Raw genomic sequence first — 27012 nt, forward strand, 5'->3', positions numbered from 1 at the left:
GAGGGATGGGAGTGGAGGTAGAGGCGGTGGCTGTAGGAGGTGTACGTATGCTGGACTCGGGTGCAAGTGCATGGAAAGTGTGCATGTGTGAGGTGGATGGCTGTTGGGTGTCTTGGTAGGAGCGTTTGTGTCTCTTAGGAGGGGGTGGAGCAGACAGGGTGGGAGAGGACAAACAGGACGTGTGGATGGATGTTGTGGAGGTGTCTGCAAGTGGGGTGTGTGTGTGCTGCATGATGTGGTGATGGTGGTGGTGGCTGTTGATAAAGTGCATGCAGTTGTGTGTGCAGATGTGACTGTGGGGTAGGAGGAGAGGGAAGCAGTGGAGGCAGTGGATGTTGTTGTGTGTGCAACTGTCTGTTGTTTGTGTGAGTGCTTGTGGCTTGAAGTGTGCTGCCTGTGTTTGTCTGTGCCACTCTTGTGTGATGTCTTGTGTGCATGCTTGTCTGTCTATGTGCATGGGAGGGGTTGGGGTTGAGGAGACTGGGATTGGGAAGTGGTAGCTGAGGGGGGACAGTAGGACCAGGGACACTGGCTGCCATCAGAGAGGAGGCCAGAGACTGAAATCATCTCTGTAGGGCCACCAGCCCACCATGCATGCCCTCCAGGTAGGCATTGCATTGCTGCATCTGGGATGCCAGCCCCCGGATGGCATTCACTATGGTTTACTGCCCTACAGAGATGGATCTCAGGAGGTCAATAGCCTCCTCACTGAGGGCAGCAGGGCTCACTGGGGCAGGGCCTGAGGTGCCGGGGGCGAAGGAGATCCCTCCTGGGAGAACGGGCATGGCCAACTTGGTACTGGGCTACTGGGAGGGCGATGCTGGTACGGGGTGGTGGCTGTACCTATAGCTGGGGTGGTTCCAGAGGTGTCCGCCACCACCAGGGAGCGTCCATCGGAGGAGGAATCAGAGTCAGTGTGGTCACCTCCATTCACCCTTTGTCCCACTGGTCCCCTCGGCATTTGTGGACTCTGCCTCCTAGATCCCATGGGCTGCAGCTCCCTCAGTAGCCGGTGCCCCTGATCCTCCGCTAGATGATGCTAATGCACACATGTACACAATGACAGAAGAATATAGGGACAGGAAGAGAGAAAGGGAACACTGGATCAATTGCAGCACCAACATAACAGATGGCATACACATTACCATCACACACAGGGATCAAGATTGAGCACTACGTACCCCGCTGGCATTCCATTGGCTGGATACCACAGCAAGATGAGAGCCAACCACTGCCATCTGCACCTCTCCTGGGATCTACTAAGCCCTGTCTGACATGAAATGCTATCTAGCTAGTTTGCACGATTTTGCCATTTACCCATTTACCCTGATCTGGACCACGCAGCAATGTCTGAGCTGGCATTAAGGGGCACCCACTAACTGAAACCCACCACCAGGATCCCATGCCAGGCAACAAAGATGTTTTTACACACACTGTACTCCCCCCTTGTGGCTGCTGTGCTGCCCTCACGCGCCCATCCAGCTCTTGGTAGGCCACAACCAGTATGCGGGCCATCAGGGTGGTCAGGTTCCGATGGACACTCCTCCCTCGTTGGGAGGCCATCCCCAGATGGGTCTCCGCAGTCTTCCGGGCCCAGTGTCTCAGGTCCTCCCACCATTCCCTGCGGTGGGTGCTCTGCCTACTATAGACCACCAGAGTCCGCACTTCCTTGATGATGGCATGCCACCATCCCTTCTGATGGGCGCTGACCTGGAGAGGATATACAGACAGAAGAACACCATTAACCATAAAATGGAGCCTGTCACACATATGGCCCTTAAATGCCATTTCCCCCTCAAATGGCACACACATAACCCAGAGCCCTGCATGTACACTACCACCAGCCATACCCCCACCCAAATGACACACTGCCAGCACACACACATCCCCATGCAACCTTGTTGCATGCATCGTCCCTATTCTGTACTCACCTGTTGGTCTGGAGGCCCATACAGCTGTTCATGCAGGGCTAGGACACCATTCACCAGGTGATCCAACTCCCCTGAAGTGAAGGCAGGGGCCCTTTCCCCTGTCACACGGGCCATAGCAGGTTCCAGACTCAGGTCACGGCAGCACATGCAGTGGATGTGTTATCCTGTGGAAAGTCAAGAATCAAGTGAGGTCATAGACAGAAAATGGTGGTAACGTACCCAGCAGTGTACACCGTCACCGCCGCCAGTGATCCTCATCGGACTCTTTACTCCATAGAGCCCCATGTTAGCCAATGAGGAATAGCACAGCAGTGCAAGACCGCCTTCTGCCATGACACCCAATGCCGGCGGAGTTACAACACCTTCACCTGTCCCTACATACAGGACAGGCGCTCGCCATTTTATGGTGCTGGTCAACATTCTGAAATAGAAAACTGCATCTTGGCTGTCAATTGTACATATATTGCCATTTACATAGTCCAATTACATACATGGTCAATGTACACTGAAGTGGTGGTTCCATTGTTCAGTTTGCCATTCCCTTCTCACTCTTGTGTCCCTCAGGTACCTTCCACTGTGGAGGAATAGGAGGAGGAGGCAAGCCCCCATGTACAGACCCCTTGTAGACTTGGCTACACTGGAGGAAAGGCACATAATACTCACCTATAGACTGGACAGGGCCACAGTCACAGAGCTGTGTGCTCAGTTTGAGCCTGATCTGATGTCTGATATTCATCATCCCACTGGAATCCCCCCTCTTGTGCAGGTTCCATCTCTGCTCCATTTCCTGGCAACTGGCTCTTTCCAAGTGACAGTGGGCTTGGCAACAGGAATGTCACAGTCAGTGTTCTCAATAGTGCTGGCAAGGGTTTTTTCTGCCTTGCTCAAACACATGTGCAGCAACATCACTTTCTGGATTCTATGCAATGGGACATATTCCAAATATTTTTGGGGCCACTGACGGAACACATATAGCATTTGCCCCCCCCCCCCGCCACAATGAAGAGATGTTCAGGAATCGGAAGAGTTTGCACTCACTTGATGTGCAAATGGTGTGCCTGGCTGACCAGTACATCTCCCACATCACTGTCAAGTATCCTGGATCGGTGCATGACACCTTCGTTTTGAGGAATAGCAGCATCCCAGATGTGATGGCACAACTACAGAGGCACAGGGTGTTGCTAATAGGTGAGCCTGAGTCCCCACCCAATGCATGTCATTGTATGCCTTCTGGAGTCATCCCCCATTCCATTGTGCAAGGCTAATGTGTGTTCCTCAATTCTTGCCAGTGACTCTGTTTCCCCAAACCTGTTGTGGCTCTTGACCCATGTAAGGAATGCCAGGACAGAGGCTGAGAATAGGTATAATGATGCTCATTGACAAGCCAGGAGAAAAAGTGAGCGGATCTTCGGCCTCCTGAAGGCCAGGTTCAGATGCCTCCATCTGACAGATGGATCCCTCTGCTACTCCCCTGAGAAGGTCTGCCGGATAGTTGTTGTATGCTGAATGTTACACAACCTGGCTATCAGACGACATCTGCAGGAGGAGGAGGGTGAAAATGCTCCTGTGGCAGCAGTAGACCCTCAGGACAGTGAGGATGAGGAGGCAGAGGATGACGATGTGGACACTAGGACATCAGTCATATGGCAATACATCCAATAACACACACGTAAGACAGTGGGACTAACCATTCCTCTGATTACTTATCTTTTCAGTGTGGCTGTAGCATAATGGCAGTCACTGACTTACCATCTCAACTGACTGTCACCTATCAGTGTGGCTGTAACATGATAGCAGTCACTGCCTTACCATCTCAACTGACTGTCCCCCATGCCTTCTCATTTTGCAGATGTTGGTGTGGTTACAACTGTGTACTGATGTGATGACTACAGACAGCTACAGGCCATAATTTGTATGCAATCACAAAATTCAGGACAATTGCACAAGATGAAACTGTCAATATTATTACACATTTTCGTCATATAAACCACTATCACTCAAGTTGTGTTCAAGGTTTTTTATTGTAGTGAAAAATATAGAAGGAACAGTTCAATGGAATGGGGTGATGGTAGAGGTGAGTCCAGGGTATTAGTCCAGTCTGTTTGTAGCACAGGTCCAGTGTCCAAAGGACCAAAGGAAGGGGAGCAATGGCAGTTCAAAGTGGACAAGATGACTGAGTGGAACACAATGGGGACATTCAGGAGGGTCTCATTTCCTGGTGGTGGTTTTGGTCTTGGCAAGTGTCTCTGGCATCTGTCTGGGTCGCAGGGAACATTTGCGGGGTGGTTCACCTTCTGCAGGGGGAGTGGTGCTGGTGGCCAATGGGTCCTGTGGCAGGGCCACCTGTCTACTAGCTGACGCAGATGTGAAGGGATGCACAGTTGACTGGCTAGTGGAAGGGGCCCGTTGGTGTGCTGTGTAGTCCCTCATGATGTTGGCCATATCATCCAGCACCCCTGCTATGCAGACCATGGTAGTGTTGAGGGCCTGAAAATCTTTCCTGATCTCTTGGTGGTGTTCCTCCTGCAGCCGCTGGTTCTCCTGCATGATGTTTAACATCTGACCTAACTAGTCCTGGGATTGTTCGTAAGTGGCTCCTGGGCAATCGGTTCACTGGGCCTGTCCTCCCCCCTGGCACACAACTGTCCTCTGTGCATCCCTGTCCCCTGTGTCTGTGTCCCCTGAACAGTGTGCCCACTGCCACTGACCCCAGGACCCTGATTGTCTTGGCTGTGAGTGTGCACTGGGGTCCATGTACAGGTGGGCACACTGTCGATTGATGTGTCCTGGGGACAGAGGTGTGGGGAGGTTGGGTGGCTGCTGTGATGTTGGATACTGAGGGGTAGGCTCTGTGGTGAACGGGGTGTGGGCTCGGGTGGCCGACTGACCAGTGGTCACTGATGGGCCAGGAAGTTCATCCAGATCCAGACATCCAGAGTTACTGTCATCACTGGGGGCATCTTCTGATGGGGGACTGGTTAGCCATGGCACCTCCTCACCGCTGAGATTGGCTGGGGCACCTGTGGGGATGTAAGTGGTGTATTATGCTACATGTCTGTGACATTTTTTACATACCTAGTATCCCCTATATCGTTGCTGTTGCCCTGCCACCTTTGTTTGTGTATGGTGATGTCTTGTGGGATTGTTAGTTCTCCATTCTGTGCATGCATTGGTGTTGGGTGTAGATGCAGGGCTGGGAGAGATGTTCATGTAATGGGTATGGCATGCAGGGCTTGGCATTCAGGTTAGTCAATTGTGGTGGTACACTGTGGGGGGAATTGAGTGGAGTGATGGGTGTCAGGGTGAGGACTGGTGGTGGCATGCAGGTATGTGGGGGGGTAGGTAGTAAATATTGACTCACCAGTGTCCAGTCCTCTGGCAACTCCAGTGAGTTCCTCAGGATGCAGTATTGCCAAGACTTGCTCCTCCCATGCTGTCATCTGTGGGGGAGGAGGTGGGGTTCCACTGCCAGTCCTCTGGATGGTGAGCTGGTGCCTTGCTGGCATGGAACGTACCTTCCCCCGTAGGTCGTTCCACCTCTTCCTGATGTCGTCCATTGTTCTTGGATGCTGTCCCACAGCGTTCACCTGGTCCACGATTCTCCGCCATACCTCCATCTTCCTTGCAATGGAGATTTGCTGAACCTGTACTCCCAACATCTGTGGCTCTACCCTGACTATTTCCTCCACCATGCCCTGCAACTACTCATCTGTGAAACAGGGGTGCCTTTGTGGGTACATGGGTGTTGTGTGGTGTGTGTTATGCAGTGGGTGTTGAGTAATGTGGTAGGGTGTGAGGTATGTGACGGATGGATGGGTGTTTGTAATGTGTGTGTAGTTGTGTCTCTGATTTACGTGGCTATCTCTTGCCTATTTTTCATGTTCATAAAGGGTTGTGGGTAAAGTGGGTGTGTATTTTATAGTGCTGTGGGTGGGTGGGTGTGGTGTGTGTATCAGTGTCAGGTGTGTGATTTTAGTTTTGTGTTGTTATAAATTTGGGTGGCCATTCTGACCCCGCCGGTGTGTACTGCCAATGGTTTACCGCCATTGATTGTCCACTGTGGTGATTTGTGGGTCATAATGTGGAGGGCGTTGTTTTGTTGGCGTAACAGTATGGGTGTTCGTACCAACAGTTTACGACTAACCTTTGGTCTGGCAGATATGTGTTTGTGGCAGTATTTTGTCAGTTTAGGGTGTGTATGTCATGATATGGCGAACGGACGTTCCCCTGCGCGATGGTATGTTGCTGGCCGTCACCGCTGCGGTAATCAGGATTTACCGCCAATGTCATAATAAAGGCCATAATGTCCTTGTTCATCAAGCAGTAATGAGATTTCAAAGTTCAGCTCCACCTCAATCACAAACTCAAGAATGTTGAACTGTTGTATTGTTAAAGAAAATGTTGCAAATTCCTTCTCCCAGTCATTTGCTGCTAAGTATGTCCAATCAGATGCTGCATATTTTTGACTAGGTAGGAACTCTCCTTCTTTTTGATCTCTGAGCTACTGGTTTATCAGTTTCACTGTCGTACTGACCAGATTTATCAATCTCTTCTGGTATTGTTGTGGGCACGTGCACTACTGACACAGCTTTCTCATTTGACCATTTGTCTCTGGGTACAACTCTCTTTGCTATAGCACTGGATCCTTTGTCAGCATCTGAGTTTTGCAGAGCCAACTGTTTCTGTCTCAGCCCTCTGTACCAACTGCTGCTATTGACTCATCTAGACCCCCCCTTAGACCGCAATTGTGCTGCATCAGCCACTTGCACATCCCCAACAGCTTGACTAACCTGACCCCTCTGACTCCCTGTAACCGTCTCTTCAGGGTTAGATGCTGTATCCTTGAGGGGACCTGGAACTTTTTAAGTATAGCTTGCATATAACCAGTTAGGAAAGCCAGTACACTTTACTGCTGTTGCGATCACAAGCATGAGATGGTGGGGCCCCCTCCAATGTGGCTCTAAACAGGATTTCCTCATGTGCTTCTTAACCATGACCCAGTTTCCTGGACACAGGTCATGGCAGCGCTTCCACTGTGGCTGAATCGTAGCTTCTCCAACCTGATGAGGCAAATAAAGAACCATGTCAGCTAGTCCTTTGAAATAATCCAGTACCAAACTATCTGTGATGTTCACAAGTGCATTTGCAGGTACAGCTGGCAATCTCATAGCACTTCATGATGAGTTCATGAGGGGACAAGCCAGTATTTCTACTTGGAGTACTGCACAAAGTCATCAAACCAAGAGGCACTGCATCAGGCTATTTCAGAGAGGTGGAGGCACATACTTTTGCCAATCTGGACTTCTAAGTTCTGTTAACTTACTCCACCAATCCAGAAGCTTCAAGCCTGTAACTGTGATGTAACCTTTGCTCAACTTGTAATGCTGCACATAATTTCAGGACTTCACTCTTGAGGTCTGTCCCTTGATCTGACTCTGGAGAAGTCGGGAAGCCAAACCTTGGAGTCAGCTCTCCATGTAATAGCTTTGCTACTGACGCTTACAGCAGCAACTGCTTTAAGACTGCCTAGTACTGCCAAAGCCACAGTTTCAAGTGTGAAGGAAACATATGCCACAGGTCTGTTTGCACGTCCATGCATTTCAGTCAAAACTGAAAGAGCACTTTCTTCCCTCTCACAGCAAACCAAAGTAAAATATTTATTACAATCAGGCATTCCCAGAGCAGGGGCATGACAGAGATTTTCTCTCAGCTATGTGAAGGCATGTTTGAAGTTGTCATCCAATGGCACCAATGGCACCAGATCAGATAAATCATTGTGTGTCAGCCCCTGTAAAGGTTTGGCCAAAAGGGAAAAGTTCTGAATCCACTGGCAACAGTAGCCAAGAGCAACTCTTTCCAGAAACATTCTGAGTTCTTTCTGTGTTTTGGGGGGATTCATTTTCAGAATTGCTGAGATGAGATTCTCTCTTGTGCCACCTTCCTTGCACCCTTCTCAATATGGTGACCTAAGTACAATGCTTCTTTCTTACAGTACTGCAATTTAGTCATGGAAACTTCATGTCCATTCTCAGCTAAGTGGTTCAACGGGACACTGGTATCTCTCCTGCATGCTTCCTGAGTGTCTGATGCCACTAATAGGTCATCAGTGCACTCGACCAAGGCTGAATGGTAGGGAATTTTAAGTGAATCTAGATTATTTTTCAAGATCTGGGTAAAAATTGATGGACTCTCAGTATACCTTTGTGGGGCTCAGCACCATGTCAAAACACGATTTCCAAACCGAAACGGAAAGGGATACTGGCTCTCTTCATGCAGTGGTATGGAAAAGAAAGCTTATCACAAATCAGTCATGGTGAACCACTCTGCTTCTCATGGACTCTGGAATAAAATCACTGCTGGATTCGGTACCACAGGACAACATGGAACAACTGTCTTATTCCCTTTTCTAAGTTCCTGGACTATGCAGCATTTTCAATTGGGCTTCAGCAATTTCATAATGGGAGAGTTACATGGACTTCCCATTATCTCTCATAGGATTCCCTCTTCTATCAGTGAATCTGTTGTAGGGGTGACCGCTGAAATTGTTTCAGGGGTCATGTGCACCGGGGAGTTCTTGGGTACACAGAATTCAGTTTCACTGTTATTTTGATCAGCTCAACTCAATTAATGAGTCTTATTTCTGTTCCTGAAAAGTCCCAACCTTCAGGGGACATGGTGTCTTTTAAATCCTCTGGCAAATTATTACATGTCAACATTGGGTACAATGTAACACAAGCTTTGATTCACAATTTTAAATGCTGCATCTTCGTCATTCATGTGGATCTCATTACCATGTGGTGTGCAGCTGATGGAACAATTCAAACTACATAGCAAGTTGCATCTACGCACTTTTACAGGACCCTATTTTTACGGGGACAGATTCTGTTACTGGTTTGGACAATTGTTTATTTGCAACTACTACAATTTCAATTTGTTTTCCTGAAAGTGGCAAGTTCGGCACTACTGCTGTTCTGATGGTAGAACTTGTGGCACATGTGTTGACTAGAAATGACACATGGTGACCCATCACCATTCACCTATGGATCAGGTTGATTCATTTCTAAATAAGCAACTAGCATGCATTCCTTTTCTTCTTTGGGGTAACTTCACTGAAAAATGCCTGAAAAATAATCATCACTCAGATCCATTAAAGGAAACTGTAATGCCAATTGATTCACATCTACATCTGTACCCTGGTTTAAATTCTGTCAGAAAGCATTTGTCTGTTGCTCTGACGTCAGTGTTGTGGAACATACATTTGCTGTCTCAGGGACACATTTGCATTTTGTTTTCAGGGTCTCTGAAGTCTTGGATTTGAACCTGATTATTGTTTTGTGCTTGTACAGCTCAATCACTCTGTATCTGATTATTTACACTATTAAGTGGCACTCCCTCCTCCAATGGCCCAACTGATTGCTTCTTTTCAAGGCCTGGACATCAACAATTGCACTCTGATCTACAGAAGCACCATGTCCTCTACATTGCTGCAGAAAATTATTACATTACCTTTCATCACCTGAGTTCCCTGCAATCCACCATTATTCACTGCAAACTAATGAGCCTGACTAGATTTCTGTGCAGTTTTTAATTACATTACCATCACTTTTTCCTTTAACTTTTTCCGCTTCAATTCCAATTCATCACTGCATTATTTTGCATACCACAAACTCTCATCAATCAGTTTGTTCTGCCAACAAATCAAATGCTGCTGAATTGTGTTACTTTTTTCTGCTTCAATGCCTAAAAAATCTGAACACAAAGTGACCCATTTCTTTAGCTTTTATGGCTTCACTACCACTGAAGTGCTTGAAAGCCTGCAACAATCTCTCATAATAGGAATGAATTGACTCAGATTTGTGAGTCATCCTGTCAATTCTCAGTCAATGTCTTTTGGTTATACCTTATTTTTAAAAAAGCCAGTCATTTTCTGATACTTTTTCATTACTTCTTCAGATACCACATTTGTCTCTGGATCTCTTGGAGGTTCCCTGTCAAGCCAATCTACGTATATCACTCAAAATCTCAGTGTCAAACAATGTATTCAAATCTTCCTACAATGATTTTGAAAACTAACAAATCTCTCTGTCTGCTTGTACCACTCTACTAGTTCTCTATCAATTTCAAATAATCATTTGTGAAGGACAAATATCACTTCCACTCCAAGGTATGTGAACATATCCTCCACTGGGAGTTTCTCTCAAAGGGAAGCATCTTTACATTTGCCTCACTATGACTTGCTCCTTTCGGAGATAAAACTGTTCCCATTTTCTTCTGATTTCTTTTCTTTGCCCACCTTCCATCCCACTTAACTAAAGCGCCAAATTACTGAACGTAAGTGATCAATTCTCTAACTTGCAATCTCATTCCAGGAGGTCTCATGCTTAAAATGTCCTTGTCAGCAAAGTCTACTCTGTAAGTTCTCTTCAAGGGTTTTTGATTTCTGCAAATCCACATCATATCTCTGGGCTAATTCCATAGTCTGTCATAAGCTTGACATTCATGTTTTGTAATGTAATGTCTTTGCACAAGAACCTCAACTCATCTTCAGTGTAAATCTCTAAGTGAAATGTGTCTACATTTCCCAGCATCATTTCATTCAATTCTAACTTCAATCTGGGTATATCCAATGATTTATCTCTCTCTCAGTTGTTTTCTGCTCTTTCACTGTAACTCGTTCCTCCTGTTACATCTTCAGGACTCAAATTATTCAGCCACTCATTTAATTGCTGGACAGTAAAGCCTCACAAACTTATTGGATTATTCTGTAACATTACTGTTCTTGGATGACCTGCAACTGATTGATCTGGGGTACTTGCAATAGACATGTCTTCTGGTGGCTTTAATGGGATTTAGATTGAGGGGGACAGGACATCTGTCACGTTGTGACATAGTAACCTGTCTACCAAGTTTTAAAACAGGCGTAAGTCTGAAGATAGAATTATTTTATGCCAGGAGCAGGATTTAATCAATGTTGATGGCTTTCCAGGTGCAAACTCCAGACAGTTCCCATTCAGTACATTTCCTGCCTTCGTTGAAGGCTTTACTGAAGGTAATTCTTTGACTGGGACCATCCTGGGCTTTCTATCCAAACCGTGCTACATTGCATTTGACCCTAAACCTTACCTTTGTCCCAATCTTACTCAACTAGCTTCCACAGAGTTGTTTTTTTGCACTTTTTGGTGATAAAACGTAATTCAAGCTTTAAAAAAATCATACCTCAGGTATATTGGATTTTTGTCATTTTGGTGTCATTTTGCTCATTAAAATGTTCTCTACTGTTATAAATTGGACTGAGATCTTTATTGTGTTGTGTTTTTTACTTTTTAACTGTTGCGGTGCTTCTAAATGCTTTGCACATTTTCTTAAGTTAAGCCAAACAGTTCAAGTGTATTGCCTGCATTGTTGAAGAAGAGGATGTTGCTCTAGGCTAGAAGTGAGGAGGGATAGGGACACTGATGCCTTTAGAAATTCTATGTGACCTTTTTAGCAAGGGATTGCTGACTAGTCCTTCCTGAGCACTACGGTTTGGTGAATGGTGGGGATGAGCTAAGTCAGCAGAGACAGTTGCTAGTGAAAGTGAAGTTACTGAGTAGAGCCTGGGCCCTTTGCTTCTTTTGAGTGGCCATCGAGCCAGGTGCAGAGCTTGACATTTATTTTGGTCATGTGGATACTGCTTCAAATCAGCATCATCACGAGGATCCATCACCTTGCACGAAGAACTTGTCTGGTTCCAGAGAAAACATGAAGTATGAAATGAAATCATGTTTGAGAATACCACTTAAGAGTGGGTTTCAGACTTACCCACTTTGATTCAGTTTGAGCTGCTTCACTGCCCTAGGAGTAGAGTCATTGTCTTTCAGAACTCATATCACCAATAGCCAGTCCTGTAGAGATGAGGGGACTTTGTCTGGTTTCTGCAAACCTTGCTGAATGAAACTGCGAGCCTGACAGGGAACGTGGAAGTTCCCTGCTTACTGAGACAGAAGAAAAGAGAGACCGGCCCTGCAGGGGATTGATAGCCCATGCAGGAGAACCCTGCTGCCAAGCCTAGTGTGTGGAGTGGGCCATAGATATAAGTTAGATAATCAAGAAGACCCATGAAGTGCTCAGATTCCTCCTCTCTCCTTGCCAGACTGCTGAGTCCAATCTGACTGAGGATAGGTCAAGTCTGACTTGCTACAGTTCACCTCAAAGTAGAGACTGCATAATTCAAAGACTGTCATGCAGAAAGACAAAGACGTGCTGTGAAAACTCTATCTTTGTTGCACTTTGGTGATGACGCCAGTATCGCAGATCAAAGTAGCAAGATCCTTCACTGCAAGCCCTGCAGCAGACTACTGAATTGTCTTTGTAGGACCACTTCTGTGCCAGTCAGCTGACCGAGGAGAGATAGAGGTAGGACTGCCTGAGTGTGACTGGCTCAATGCACTATCTCCCCCTGAGTCACATCCACTAGCAGACCTGTGCCCGTTAATCCCAAGTGTGCACCAGATAAGGTAGTTTGAAATGCTTGCGAGACATTGACTGTGAACATTAGGCTAACAGAGATTAGTGGGACAATAAAACAAAACATTTCTATTCCACAAAATTAACTGGATAGGCTTTTGCTATTGACTGACCCATGTGTCAAAGGATGATAGGAAACTGTTTTGAAGTAACATAGTGTGCCTACCCCTGAGTTTTAATTTTGATAACTTCCATGTTTTCATTCTTTAAAGAACCCTGTAGACTCTATGGTGTATCCCTACAGAGTGACTTAACTTGAGTGTGCTAAATTATTTTCTGTGGTGAATAAAGTATTTATCCTGTTCTAAAAAGACAAACATTAGGGTGGACATCACATTTTCACATCTGTTGTGTGACTGCCTAGCTTCTGAGACTTTTCCCCTTACCCGACTTCCCAGAGGCACCTTGGACTGCTCGCCATCACTAGCCTAAGCGTCAAGGGCAAAAAGGTGTACGTGGTCCAGTTTGCAGAGCCATGGTAGGATGGACCCCGGGACATTGGAGGCAAACGACCTCAGCTACTAAGGTTGGGGCACAGGTGCCCTTATTTGCCCTGTGCCCCCCAAATGGAGTCTGATATGATGAACATCACATTGGATTCTATACAACTTCATAATTATAGCTCTTACTTAAAAAAAATATCATTAGTAGTAATGATTGTGTGAAGGGAACTCATCTCTACCAGACAGAAATCCATTCTTCCAACACAGGACCATTTTTCATCAAGAAGTGACCCTTCACATCTTACCACTGAAAGTATGAGATTCCCTTAGTAAATAACTATTTTTTCTAAATGGTGCTGTATTCAAAGGCAAAGTAATAGACTAGAAGTGCCATTTTGATTCAAGATTCTTGATTTTGTTTTTTGTCTGGTAAGAGCACAAAATGTCCACCTGCATGGTAAGTGACAGTGCTAAACAGAAACCATCTACTAGCGACGCACCATCCTGGGAGCACTAGAAATGCAGTGGAGAATCCCGGTGTTATCCATGTGATTACCCCACCATCAAACCATACACATAATGCAATAATGTTAGTTCTGCTTCAATTTGAGACAGCACCACTTGCGGATAAATGTTTTACATCATTGTCATAGTAAGTTGAAAGTAATTAATTAGCGGTAAACATCAAATGAAGCAGACAACTAATATGAAAATGCAGGTGGAAGGCTAGTTTTGGTGTGTCTTTCATATTTTGGGCCTGATTTATACTTTCTTAGCACCGCATTTGCGTCATTTTTTTACGCAAAAGCGGCACAATCTTACAAAATGTAATTATATATTGTACATTTAGGCTACTTTGGCATCAAAACATGACGCAAATGCGGCACTAAAAAAATATAAATCAGGCCCTTTGTATCCCCTCAGTAAAGTTTGTCATCGATTCTTCTTGCCCATGTTCACATCCAATGAGCCCAGTTGACTCCATCCCAATAGTATCTTGTTCCAACTTTCCAATCCTTCATAATTTCACTTCTCCTTTTGCTCCTTTCCCCATGATAAGGATGGGTATAAATGGGGGGAAAGGGGGCAGAAATATACTCTTTGTCTGTAACCTCCCTTTCCTGAAGAGGCCTTGCCTGTTGACACCCTGGCTAAGAGCAGCTGAACATACATTTTACTCAGATCAGAAACGTAAACTACAGAGCAGACCAAACCAGCTACATATATAAACAATATGGAATATACAAGACAACGACTAAAACTATGGGGCATATTTATGAAAAGTTGTGCATCATGTCATGATGCACCACTTTTCTTGCACCCCATTGCGCCCCCCTAATGTCACCATGTGTGAACTGCATTTATGATACAGTGAACCATGGCACACATTAGGGAACTAGTGTCAAAAATTTGTGATGCTAGTTTGGAGCTGTGCAGGATTAGTGCCAAAAACCTTGACCCTAATCCTCCGAAGTGAAAGGAAGCCCATCAAAAACAATGGGAGCATCATTTTAACACCTGCTCAGGCAGGCGTTAAAAATGATGCTAAGAATGGTGCAGTGGAATCTCATAGATCCCACTGTGCCATTTTTCTGGGCTTCCTAATGCGGGAAGGCCCCCCTTGCATACATTATGCCTGTCGCAGACATAATGTGGCGCAAGAGGTTACAAAATGATACAATGCTTGCTTTGTGCTCTTTGTAAATATGGAGCAGCGTTTTTGCCAAACTACAACCAACCAACATGACTGGTGCAAGGGGCTCATAAATCTTCCCCTGTGTTTTTCCCAAATTGTCAAAAAATGCATAGATGATTATACACGAATGTGCCCTTTTTAAAGAAAATAACATACATCAAAAAGTATAATTGCCCTTTGGTTCAAGCCTTTAAGTCACAACATAAAACAGAAAGGACAGCCAAGAAAAACAAGTATTTCCTAGAAGTATCTGCTTGTTTTAAATATCTGGTGAAAAAGGAACACCAAACACCAACAACGACACTGCACCTTGATTTTTCCTCTTATCCCTTTTAAATGTCTTACGGTCACGTAAGTAAAAGTACCGATAGACAATGTGACAATAATCTACATATGCTTCATTAAAGCATCTAGCATAACTTGCAATATCCAATTTCATGAGTACAGAGAAATTGTTTTTAAATGGTGTTTTATTCCACATTAAAACAATTTTAAAACAAATAAGTACGTAATAGAATATTACTTAATTTAAAGGTCTCTGGAGATTAGCAAACTGATTTTGCACGCAAGTATTTGATCTCATGCGTCCATTTTCTTACGATAATGGCATTACTCCTAGTCCTACTCCCTCGCCTTCCTTTCAACCAATGAGGCTTCCTGCCTCCCACTAGACCCTCCCTTCCCCTTTTAACCCCCCCCCCCCACCCATACCCCCTCCTGTACAAAAACCAAGCCCAAGCAGCAACTCAGACAGTCCGTACCGGGAGGGCTGGAGGGAACGGAAAGGAAGGCGAGGGAGTAGGACTAGGAGTAATGCCATTATCATAAGAAAATGGACGCATTACCTCCCGTCCCTCCCTCGCCTTCCTTTAAACCAATGAGACATAGCAAGAAACACACAGGAGACGGACACTGAGTTGCAAGAAGTTTAATATCATGCACAAAGGCCACCAAAATCCCACCCCTATTACTTCATAGAGGATAAGACCCGGTGACCCAATACCGACTCCAAACTACCCAAGTCCGACAGCCCATAATGCCGAACAAACGTCAAAGGAGAGTCCCAAGCGGCGGCCCTGCAAAATTCCACCACTGAAGTCCCATGAAGCTCTGCCACCCCAGCCGCCATACCCCCGTTAGAACGACCCTGAATCCCAAGAGGAGGAACAACCCCTTACAAGGAAAAAATCAACAGAAACAATGATCTCACCCACCGACACAAGGAAGCCGTGGAAGGCATCTCCTCTACGGGCCGGCCCGAAATTTACAAAAAACGAAGCACCCTTACGGAAAGGAGCCACCACACGCAGGTACTCCAACAAAGCCCTGCGTACATCCAACGAATGCAAATGAACCTCCTCCACCGAAGCGGGATGCGGACAAAAGGAAGGAAGGAAGACCTCCTGGCGAGCATGAAAAGAAGAATTGACTTTCGGGATAAAAGAAGGTACCGGAACCAGAACCACCCGATCCTGAAAAACTTTACAAAAAGGAAAGGAACAGGCCAAGGCCCCCAATTCCCTTAAACGGCGAACCGAAGTAATGGTCACCAAAAAGAACGTCAATAAGGAAAGATGTCGTAAATCACAGTCCCCCACAGGTCCAAAAGGTGAATCCGTAAAAACATCCAACACCAAAGAAAGAACCTATGAAGGAAAAGAACGTACAGGGCGAGGAAACAAATTAAGAAGCCCCTGAAAAAAAATCCCGGCATCAAACAACCCTCAACCGGAAGACTACGCCACGGACCACTAAATGCCTGAATAGCCGCCGACCGTACCAGCAGAGACGCCCCTGACAACCTCAACTGTGCACCGTCCTGCATGACCTGCATCACATCAAAGAGAGACGCGCCGGTAGGATCCAAATCATGCCTCAAGCACCAAGAAGAAAAAACCTACCACTGCCTACCCAAGAAAGTAAAGTGGAACGCCGCCTGGAACCCAGCAAAGTAGAACTCAAATCCACTGGCACCCCCAGACCCGTCAAACCTCTGCGATCAACTTCCAGGCCTTCAAGTGTAACCTCCTCCAAGACCCCATCGAGAAGCAGGGAAACTCCAGGGGTGACGGACACAGAGGAAGAGGCCACATCCGACCGGATGCCCTCAGCCGCAGCAATGGGAACCAATTCGCCCTAGGCCAATGGGGAGCAATCAGGATAACCCTGTCCCCCAGAAGCCGCACCCTTCAGAAAAGACCTGAGTAGCTGAAACGGAGGGAACGCACACACAAGGCCCCTTGGCCAAGGACACGACATCCCGTCCACCTCCCAGGCTCGGGGACACCGAAACCGGGAGCCGAAGTGACCGAGCATCGCGTATTCCTCGGCCGCGAACACATCCAGCACTGGAAGACCCCAGAGCCGAACCAGATGAAGAAACAGCGATCTCCGGAGGGAGAAAAGTTGAGAGGAAGTAACACCCTGCTCAGCAGATCCCCCCGCACATTGACCACCCCCCTGAATGAATTTAGCCCTGAGAGAAGGAACCCCCCCTGAGCCCCCACAAAAATCTACCTGGCCAGACTGAATAAAGCCCTTGACCTGGTCCCCCCGTGTCGGATGACATAAGCCTTGGCCACTAAGTTGTCTGAACAAGCACCGCAGTTCCACCAAATGACCTTGCAGCCGCAACCATAGAAGAGCACGGGGGCAGTCTGTACCACAACCAACCTCACCATGGACCGGAGCACCACTAACCTCATCTCTGACACTGGCACCAAGCCAAGAAGAGTCCGAAACCGAGACCCTAGAAAAACCAGAACCTGGGATGGGACTAAATCTGATATCCCCCAGTTGATTAAAAACCAGTGGTCTGCCGGACACCAGAACTTGGGCCACCTGCCTCTGTAATAGGGACCGCGAGGTTGCATGGATCAAATGTCGTCCAGATATGGATGAGTAAACACCCCTTCTGAATGTAGCAAAGCCACCAGGGGGGCCAGCACCTTCGTAAAAATCCGAGGAGAAGACTTGAGGCCGAACGGCAGTACACAAAACTGATAGTGCACCAGATCCACAGCAAACCTCAGGAACCTCCGCGAAGACCTTGCCACAGGCACGTGCAGGTAAGCATCCTGCAGAACCAGTGACACCAGAAAGTCCCCTTGACTGACCAAGGGAAAAACAGTCAGAATAGGCAGCATGCAGAAATGCACCAACTCGAACCAAGCATACACCTCCTTCAGATTGAGCACAGGCCGAAACCCCCCGATACTTACTGAACTAGAAAAAATAACGAATAAGTGCCTTGACCCCTAACTTCCAGCGGGGAGCGAGCAACGGCCCTATGACCAGCAAGTCCCGGACTCCGTCCAACAATGCCTTTCTCCACGACCTTCCTGCAGGTAGAGGAGTGAGACGTACCCCCGAATCTGGAGGCATCACCACAAAATCGATGATGTAACCATTGGCCACAATGTCCAGCACCCAACGATCGCTGACACTCTCCACCCAAGTCGAAAGAAAGTGACTCAGCCATCCCCCAACCAGCTCTATGCCAGGCCCACAGTGATTGTCAGGACCCCCTCTTGAACCCACCCCGGTTCGAAGGCGCCGACATCTTAGGGGAAAAATGTGGCTGAAAACGCAGTTTCCTGAAAGAAAAAGATTTGGCCCCCATCGTAGGAGAAGAACGGGAATGCTCCTTCCACCCTTTACCTGAAGCAGAACCCCCATTAAAAGGCAAGGCATGCTTCCGTTCCATAAAAGCTTTGTAAAGCATTGAAGGTAATTGAACCCAAAACAAGCTATGACCCTCAAAAGGTAGTCTCAGCCAGGCAGACTACCCCCCCCGGGCCGGCCTTCCAGGCTCGTAACCAGAGGGACCTCCGGGCCCCAATCAAAACACCAGACGCCAGAGCCGAAGTACGGACCACATCTGAAGACACATCTGCCAACAACCTGGCCTGCTGCTCCATACTAGCCAGGAGCTCCGAACACCTTGCCCCAACCTGAACAGCCACTGCCAGATTAACCAAGTCCTGCACCAACGACTGGGCCGCATAAGCAGAATCAATACCTGCCCTCAGAGCCAGATTCATAGCCGCAAAAGCCCTCTCAAGCCCCGAGTCCACCTTACGGTCCAAGGCATCAGAAGGCACACAATTCTACGGCTCGACAGCCGTTCTGCCAATCAGGGTAGCCAAACTTGAATCCAGGAGGACCGAGGGAGGACATACCTCCTCACTCACAAGTAAATAAAGTGTCTGAATGAACCGTGGAACCTGAGCCTTATCCACATCCTCCATTCTCGAAACACCATATCCTCCACAGGTCCCCGAAAAGGCATGGAAAATTCAGACGGCGTCTGATATTGTGGAAATAAGTGAGAGCCAGAGTTGGTAGGTCGAAACACAGGAAACCCCAAATAGTTCCGTCCATGTGCCAACACAACCCACATCACCTTCCAGGAGCCATATTCACCCCCAGAGGACGTAGATGGAGCAACCCCCCCCCTCACTCTCTGAGGAGGACTTCCCTGTAATTGCAGGAGAATGGGTAGCCCTAGCCCCACTAGGCCTGGCCATCCCCGCATGAAGAGCTCTGGAAACAGCCCCCTCGAACATCACCTGCACCTCCTCCCTGGACAGGAGGGGCGCAGCACCACCACCCTGAACTGGGGGCTCCCAGGAGTGGAAATGCCATCAGCACCTCCCTCCCCTGAGGAGGAAGAAGAAATAATCCTCCGTCCATTAACTGAATCTGTAGGCATGATCTCATCCACAGAACACATTGTCACCATATAAAGGTCAAAACAAGAATTTCAGTCAAAAATGCGGGCAGAACGCCCGTCCTACCCGCACAGAAACCAAAAAACACTCTTCGGCATCACTTCGCGGCTCCGCGGCGAAGAAAAACCGGAACTCAACGCCCCAGCCACCAAGAGCCGGCTGACCCCGTCAGCCACCTCCCAGGACGCGTCTTACGAGCAGCCCCGCCAGCTCAGAAAAGACGCACCCGGCCGAAGCACACCTCGCGGAGCTCCGCGTCCCGAGGAGTGCATCCAACGATGTCCCCCAGGCCCTGCCGTGAAGGTAAGTGAAAGGGAACGTCTAGCATGGGCTAGACAAAAAGAACAGGAGGGGGTATGGGTAGGGGGGGTTTTAAAAGGGGAAGGGAGGGTCTAGTGGGAGGCAGGAAGCCTCATTGGTTTAAAGGAAGGCGAGGGAGGGACGGGAGGTAATGACCTTTAGGTCATACCAGATATCAACAGCAAACCTTCGAAGAATATGTCCTCTACCCTGCAAATGAATACATTATACCTGTGAAAAAATATATATTTCAGACACGTGGAATACATGACATGTAGGGGCACACGCCCATTATTTTACGTAGCTGATCTAAATAATTAAATAACTTTTGGACTTCTGTAAACGAATTTAATTTTTTAATTGATTTCTAAACATTAGGGTGCCAGGAAATGTTTAGATCATGGAGCTAGGAAATACAACCTGGAGTGTAGTTTAACTGCCTTAAGTGTAATTCATTTACTTTGAGTGAAAATGATTCCCAGACCTCCCTTGCACTAAACTCAAGAAAACCTCTTCCTGGCAAAGATGAGCAACAGTTACTCTTTCAAGGTCTCCTTTCTGAGTGAACAAAAACAGTGCACGGCGAGGTTTCCGTGAACGATATCAAATTATTGGAAATGCTGAATTTTAAACCAAATTCCACATTCTCCACTCGTCCAGGCCTTTCACAGTGAGTCATAGGTACTGTGGTGCTGTTGCGTAAAACCGGTGCAGGAAGGCACTTTAAGAAAGAGTTTGCAAACTGACACTTGTATGAGTTCTGCCTAGCCTAAGTTCACGTACAATATTTCACTCATACGTAATAGCACGGATACGTTAGGCTCCATTAAGGCCTTCGAGACGAATTGTGTGGATTTATTGAGTGGAGATTACTATCACACACCATTGGAAGCTATCAAGGGTGCAGAATTGGACACGTGAAATCAGCTGCATTTTCGCTAACATTTCTACCTCCTTAGGGTGTTTGAAAAATGTAAGCAGAAAAGGGCCAGTATTAGCTCAAAACATGCAGGAAATGGCCAGGTAATTCCTGGACCGCATGGTATTTTGGTGGTAACCCCATGACGGTGCCATTGTAATTTCCGGGCTGGATCGTAATGAGGATTTAAGTTGGGTAATAATACCACATTATTTGTGCTACTCAAATGAAGAGGGGCTTAATATGGTTGAGTTATCATAATGCTGTTTCTTACTGACTCCTTTTTGGTAATCCCCTAGGTGCTCCTCCAGGGTAAAAACCCAGGAATTGCTTGGGAGTACACTGTGCCAAAGTCAGACGGTGCCAAAAAGTCAACCCCGAAGCACAATTACACATGGGCCATCATTCGGTCAGAGTGCTCGGTCTCCTGTGGAGGAGGTAATGTATCTGTGCCATATTACTCCCTAGCATGAAGCATTTTCTGTAGATTTATGGGCCTGCTGTGGCTGCTTGTGTGTTTTATTAAAAACTTAGTTACAGCCTAGGGGTCTTTTTCTGGTAAAGCAAATCTCGCTGGACTAGATCCAGATTGTATGCGTGTTTTCATATTAGGACCATACTTAATAGTTATCAAGCTGATTTACGGGTTTTATGTGGAAGTTTGATAAAATGACAATCTATGACCCATAGAACTATTATGTGAGGAACTTTCATGCTTTTCGGAACCGCTTGTACTGTATGTTCAAAGGCACCTCAAACTCGATATTCCACCAGAATACCGACAGAAAAACATTGTGGGGCCATTATATCAAGGCCTATGTATCGAGTTCCAAAAAAAGGAAATATGTGTTTACTTTACTTAACTTCACATACATGTACCTTAACCCTTGACGGTATATGTATGTGTGTGTAAGAACTCTGGGTAGTTCCTAGGTTTAGGTGGAGAGCAGCTCCGGAAGGGAGCACTCTGCAACACCAGCTACACTCAAGGGGGCTTATTTACAAGCCCCTTGTACTGCTGGTGGTTCACTGTTTTCCATATAAAAAGTGATGCACCAGCAGCGCAAAGGGGCTTCTAAACAAGCCCCTAGATTTGCTCATCTCAAATGCCTACTTTTCTGGCAGAGTTTTTAAGCAAAGGATTACAACAGTGCCATCCATGCCAAGCTAGAAAGGGGCAAAGTCTTTTGCCATTTGTGCAGTAAAATCTTTAAGCATAGGATTGGAACAGTGCAATCCCCACCAAGTTGTAAAATGACAAATACCTTTCACTACTCCAGGCACAGTTTTACAGCTGTGGATTGGTAAAATACCATCAAAGCCAACCTCGAATGGGCAAAGGCATCCCCTGGCGCATGTTTCTCTATTGTTATAGCTAATCAGAGAGGTTTAACTTCGTTCAGACACAAAGAAGCACCCAGTATAAGTTTAAAAAAATCTAGAGTGTGGCTGGTGTTGCAGGGTGCTCCTTACTGGAGCTGCTCTTCACCTAAACTTGGGAACTACCTAGAGTTCTCTCTTCTGTTTTGCATAATTTATGGGTCACTCTAACTCTGAAAGGGTGCTGTTTTGATCTATCTATCTATCTATCTATCTATCTATCTATCTATCTATCTATCTATCTATCTATCTATCTATCAAGTATATCTGTATTTACTTATATGTACTTCCCTTCACAATATTTAGGGCCTCGAAATTTGGTCCTCGATATTTTGGCCCCACACCTTTTGTGACCCTGATATCCTGAGTTACAACCGTGGCGTTTATGTAAACAAGTAAGACAGCAGTGAATTGTATTTGCTGATGCTACCCTTTTTAATTTATCAGGTTCCTATATTATTACTACATGTTATGTTACTTCTTTCGTGCAACCACTTGTGACATATTGGAGATCCCTTATTTACAAAATTACTTTTCTTGCATGCCTGCGGGAGTACCTACCTTCTGATTCCTGGTATTTCCTATTTCCTTGTGTCATTTTGCTATCAAACTCACTACCAACCTAATTTTCCTTCTCAGCTTTATGTTTATTTTTCTGCTTCACACAGTTATCATTCAGTTTTGTTGAGTTTCGTCTTATGTTCCAGACCAGCCATTCCTCTCCAAGATGGTGGGAGGTGAGAGGGACAGATGTGACTGGCTCAGAAGGAGCTTTACGCCCCCCATTGCTTGCAATTCGTTGGCATCATTATCACATTCTCTTTGTGGCCTTCTAATTCGGCAGCAAGTTCAATGCTGTCACTCTATTGCCTTTGTTTGGAGCATGGACTAAGTACAGAACGGTTTACCTTAATTAGTGTCGGTCCACTGTGATAGAGGAACTATTTCTTCTTATTTTTTTTGCATTTTTAAATAGCACAAGTTGGACCCAATCGAAAGATAATGGGGCACTATCCATGAGCACCAGCTACATTACACAAGTTCACATTCATTGTTTTTGAATGCACAGGAGATTAAGTGATTTGCCCAGAATCACAGGATGTTCAGACAATGCCGAGACTCAAATATGGTTCATCAGTTTAAAAGACGGCATCTTTGCCCACAGCGCCACATCCTTCTTCCCCCTCCCACTCACTCCTCCATTCAGATTGGAAATAAATCACTCTGGCAGCACGAGGCAGACATCCTGTTAACTACATCCCAGCACTGCTCTCCGAGCTTGCAGCATCTCAGCATACAATGAATGAGGGGTCATTTACTAATTGAATCTCTTATCTATGAGTATTTTGAAGAGCCTGCTCATAAGTTGATTGCTGCCAACAGCTAGCGCAGAATAACCTATGTATCTGTCGCCTGATTTAAAAAACAAGAATTTGCAAAGCCTATAGATCTTACTTATGCAAAATCTATCAGATTTGTCTATGTTTTAGCCATGTTGTACAACAGTGTAGATGGTGTACAACATACATGAAAATTTAAAAAAGAACGGTATGATTTGTCCAGCTTTGACCACGTCATAGCTCTTTTATTTTGTTTACTTTCAGCCAGGTTGCACAGCAGCCTGGGTGCTGTGTAACATGGCTAAAATACATTGACAAAGCCAATAGATCTCACATACGTGAGACCTATTGGCTTTGCCAGGGCTTGTCTTTTTAACTGTTGGCAGTGCAAAGGAGGAGGAAACCAGTATGCAGCACAGTGGGTAAATTAAAGCTAACCCCTGTGTCAAATTTGTAGTGTAAACATACAAACAAGTGTGTGCTGCTTAACATAGCCAAATCAAACCACGGAACATTTCACAAGAGGCTATATGTGATTTTTTGTTTCATTGAGCTTTAGGTGTAGCAAAACACTTATGAAAGAAAGGGGCGCATGCCCATTCATCTAGCTTTACTTGCCTTGTTTGATTGAACAAGGAATTTATTAGCCACGTAACTTCCTGCACATATGTTTGAATGAGTGGCAGATTTTCACTCATTGGCCCATGCCCAAATAGGATTAGGCATGGTCACGTTACTGTGTATAATCTGCTTTATTTTAGGCTGTTAGTAGATAAATCAGTGCTACTTTACTGTGCTTATGTTGTCTTCTTCACTGCTTTTGATAAGGGTGATCATGGCCTGTTAGCCAGGGGTTTCAATTTAGACTCCTGTTCGCTATTCATGGGCAGGATAGTTATAACTAAGTTTGGATTGTGCTTGCTTAGACAGTTGACTCATTTACTGGCAAGACCCATAGGCTTGCATTAACTAATAAAGTATTTAATGGCACTCTAAATCGAGCATGCATTCAATTTATTTTTTGGGCAAACCCACAACATTTGAGTTTTTCTGAATCGCAAAATGAGTTTAGAGATTATTACTGATTCACAATTTAGAAGTGGCGTGTTTTAGGCTTTCCTCCTAAGTTGTGAATAGCTAACATGGGGAACAATGATTTGCAGCCATATTTGCAGTCACAAATTATCGATCAGTCACTGATTCCAAATTTGGATGCAAGTTTTTGCAATGGCAAAAGTTCATCTTTGGTCCTCTTCCCCTTTGGAAGCCAGGTTGGCATCTCTGGGGGCAGTAGGCAGTGTCAACTGTCAGTGATTTGTTTCAAAATAGAAAACTTTGAAAAAAAACTTTTTGTATTAAGGATATCAGTATGCTTAAAATATAGTTTTACATTTTGAAATGTAATATGCAGGAACAGTAGTCTGCTTTCTCTTGCAAGCTATCATCATGGTCGTTGTAGCAATCACAAGGGATTGCAAATTGTGATATACCTAAGGGATATTAATTAGGTGGGTTGTTCTGCAACCAGCTGCAATTTTAGGAACCTACCTATTGGTACATCGCAAATTAAAAGACTTCCCACACAAAATCGATACGCAATTTGAAACCACTTTTTGCATCCAGTATGTAAGTCCATCTGGCTCTTAGTTCAAAGCCTTGATGAGATAAGTAAATTTTCAGTTACTTTGTAAAGTCGTAAATCTGTATACAGATTTTTACAGGAGAACCTGTTTGCATTTTTTTTACTTATGAATGCATGATTCATATTTTCATTGGAAAATGGATTATCTGATGTTATCAGTAACTGTTCTACTATTTAAGGTGAACATGCATTCATCAGGCTGATAGAATTCTTTCTTTCATGTGTTGAATTCGCATCACCAAAATCAGAAAACAGTGTGTGGTGACAAAAGGAGTAATTTGCTTATCATTACCTTTTAATTCAATGAACATAACTCGATATTTTCTTAATAGGAAATTATCCAGTTTGTTAATGCACTGTAAGAATCGCTGAGCTGGTGAAAACAAAACCTGTTCCCATTTAAGGTGAAGTGCACTAGTCTTGTGTTATCAATTATTAGAGGTAACATTGGTTTCAACGAGGTAATTATCGGTCATGTATTAGTGTTTTGAGAGCTTAAAGGGGCCAGCAGCTGGAACTTATAGAACATTCAGTATAAATTCCTCAGTTTTCTTTTTTAATATGGCAACCTCAGTTCTTTATTGAGCATGTAAAAAATAAATTTAAATGATCCCAAATCGTTTTGGCGTAATTTACGTTTGTTTCCAGTTTGTACTTCGGAGGTGGGAAAATAACTGTTTTTGCTGACATTGCCCTTTTTTTCTGGCATTGACATGAACATACTGGCAGTGTCACCAAAGTACATTGTCATCTTCTGCCCGCACGTTTTCGTGACCAAGTGTCGCTTACTGAAGTTGTTTTGCCCTTATGATAGGTTTCAACATAGTAACTGGAAGTAATCTCATTGCAGAGATTTTCGAGTGGACTTTCAACAAAATCCTGCCACATAAGCCTGTGTGGTGGGAAACTGAATAATTGCCAAAAGGTTTACTACTTGTCTGAAATGTTCAATCCCTTCCTTTTCTTTTTCACGTTTTTTAAATTTTTTAATTTATACTGTCATTTATTTTAAAACACCTGTTTATTCCTTTTTAAAATTCTGATTAAACCAATGTTACCTGTCCTTGCTCAAAGCTACAGATTGTCCAACATGATGAGTATCCAACGTGATGCACAAACCAGATTTCCATCAAGGATACCATATAGGCTGATAACTTGTCCAACATATCAAAACTCTGAAACCTTTCAATCGAACTTCTAGATAGAAACTGATTATCCCATCTGAAGGCAATTTATCTATGATGGGGTTTCGTTAAAACAATACAACCATGTGCAAAACCATTATAGTGTGATGGCGTTTATGCAAGCAATACCTGTTGCCTGCAAAGGTTCAATCTGACATAGTCACAGCAATGCACAGTAAGATATGGAGGGGCGTACTATAGCCAAGACACTGTAAAACACATCTTGTGGTTAGAACGTTCTTTCCTGCTCTTCGGAAGCTGCTGTGGATACGTTACTTTAGCATGCTATTCTTCCCGAGAAGCAAGCATTGACCCGCCATATGACAGGAGGTAAAGGTACCAGCGAAGAGAGGGCAAAAGAAGAGAGAAAAGGAGAACATGCTAGCTGATGGAGAAAAGAGGAGTCTGAAACCGAGGCAAGGGATTGAGGCGATGGAGAGGGGGCAATTCGTGCTGCTTGCTTTGCTAGTGGTGGAAAAGGAAAACAGCAGGTTGAGGATTGTTTAAGATCAGGTTAATTATTCTGGCCTGCAAACATGTTGTAACAATCTTCTAAAATCACAACATTTTTCAAATTCCTGAAAAAATCTTAAAACACCTCTATCGGGTTCTTCTTACCATAATTTCTCCTACCTTGTAGTTAGGTCGCAGCTAAACTGACTCCCTCAGAATTCAGTTTGAAGTTGAAGCAATAAATATTTTTTAGTGTGACGGAGATGTTATATATAAAGCACCCCACGGCTACTATGGCAAGGGTTGGGCTCTATATATACGATAAGGGAAATGGAGAAAATAAAATCACAGGATGTGCAGCAGCACCCACACTTGTCCTGCAACAGCACATATTAATCTACTTCAAGAAAAGTGGTGCAAATGTGTTTGAATAGGGGTGAGGTACTTAAGGAAGTGGTTGGGCAGGAAGAGTGAGTTTGCAGTAC

The 27012-nt window shown here is 45.3% G+C and overlaps 1 protein-coding gene across 1 annotated transcript in view; it reads left to right on the forward strand.

Moving 5' to 3' along the window:
- Positions 1-27012, forward strand: part of ADAMTS16 (ADAM metallopeptidase with thrombospondin type 1 motif 16) — a 757015-nt gene that overhangs the window by 509330 nt on the left and 220673 nt on the right. Inside the window, exon 17 of the mRNA XM_069219698.1 lies at positions 20828-20966. Coding sequence (XP_069075799.1) covers positions 20828-20966 — 139 coding nt within the window. The remainder of the gene's footprint in view (positions 1-20827; positions 20967-27012) is intronic.

This window comes from Pleurodeles waltl, chromosome 2_2 (assembly GCF_031143425.1).
Source record: "Pleurodeles waltl isolate 20211129_DDA chromosome 2_2, aPleWal1.hap1.20221129, whole genome shotgun sequence".
NCBI lineage: Eukaryota > Metazoa > Chordata > Amphibia > Caudata > Salamandridae > Pleurodeles > Pleurodeles waltl.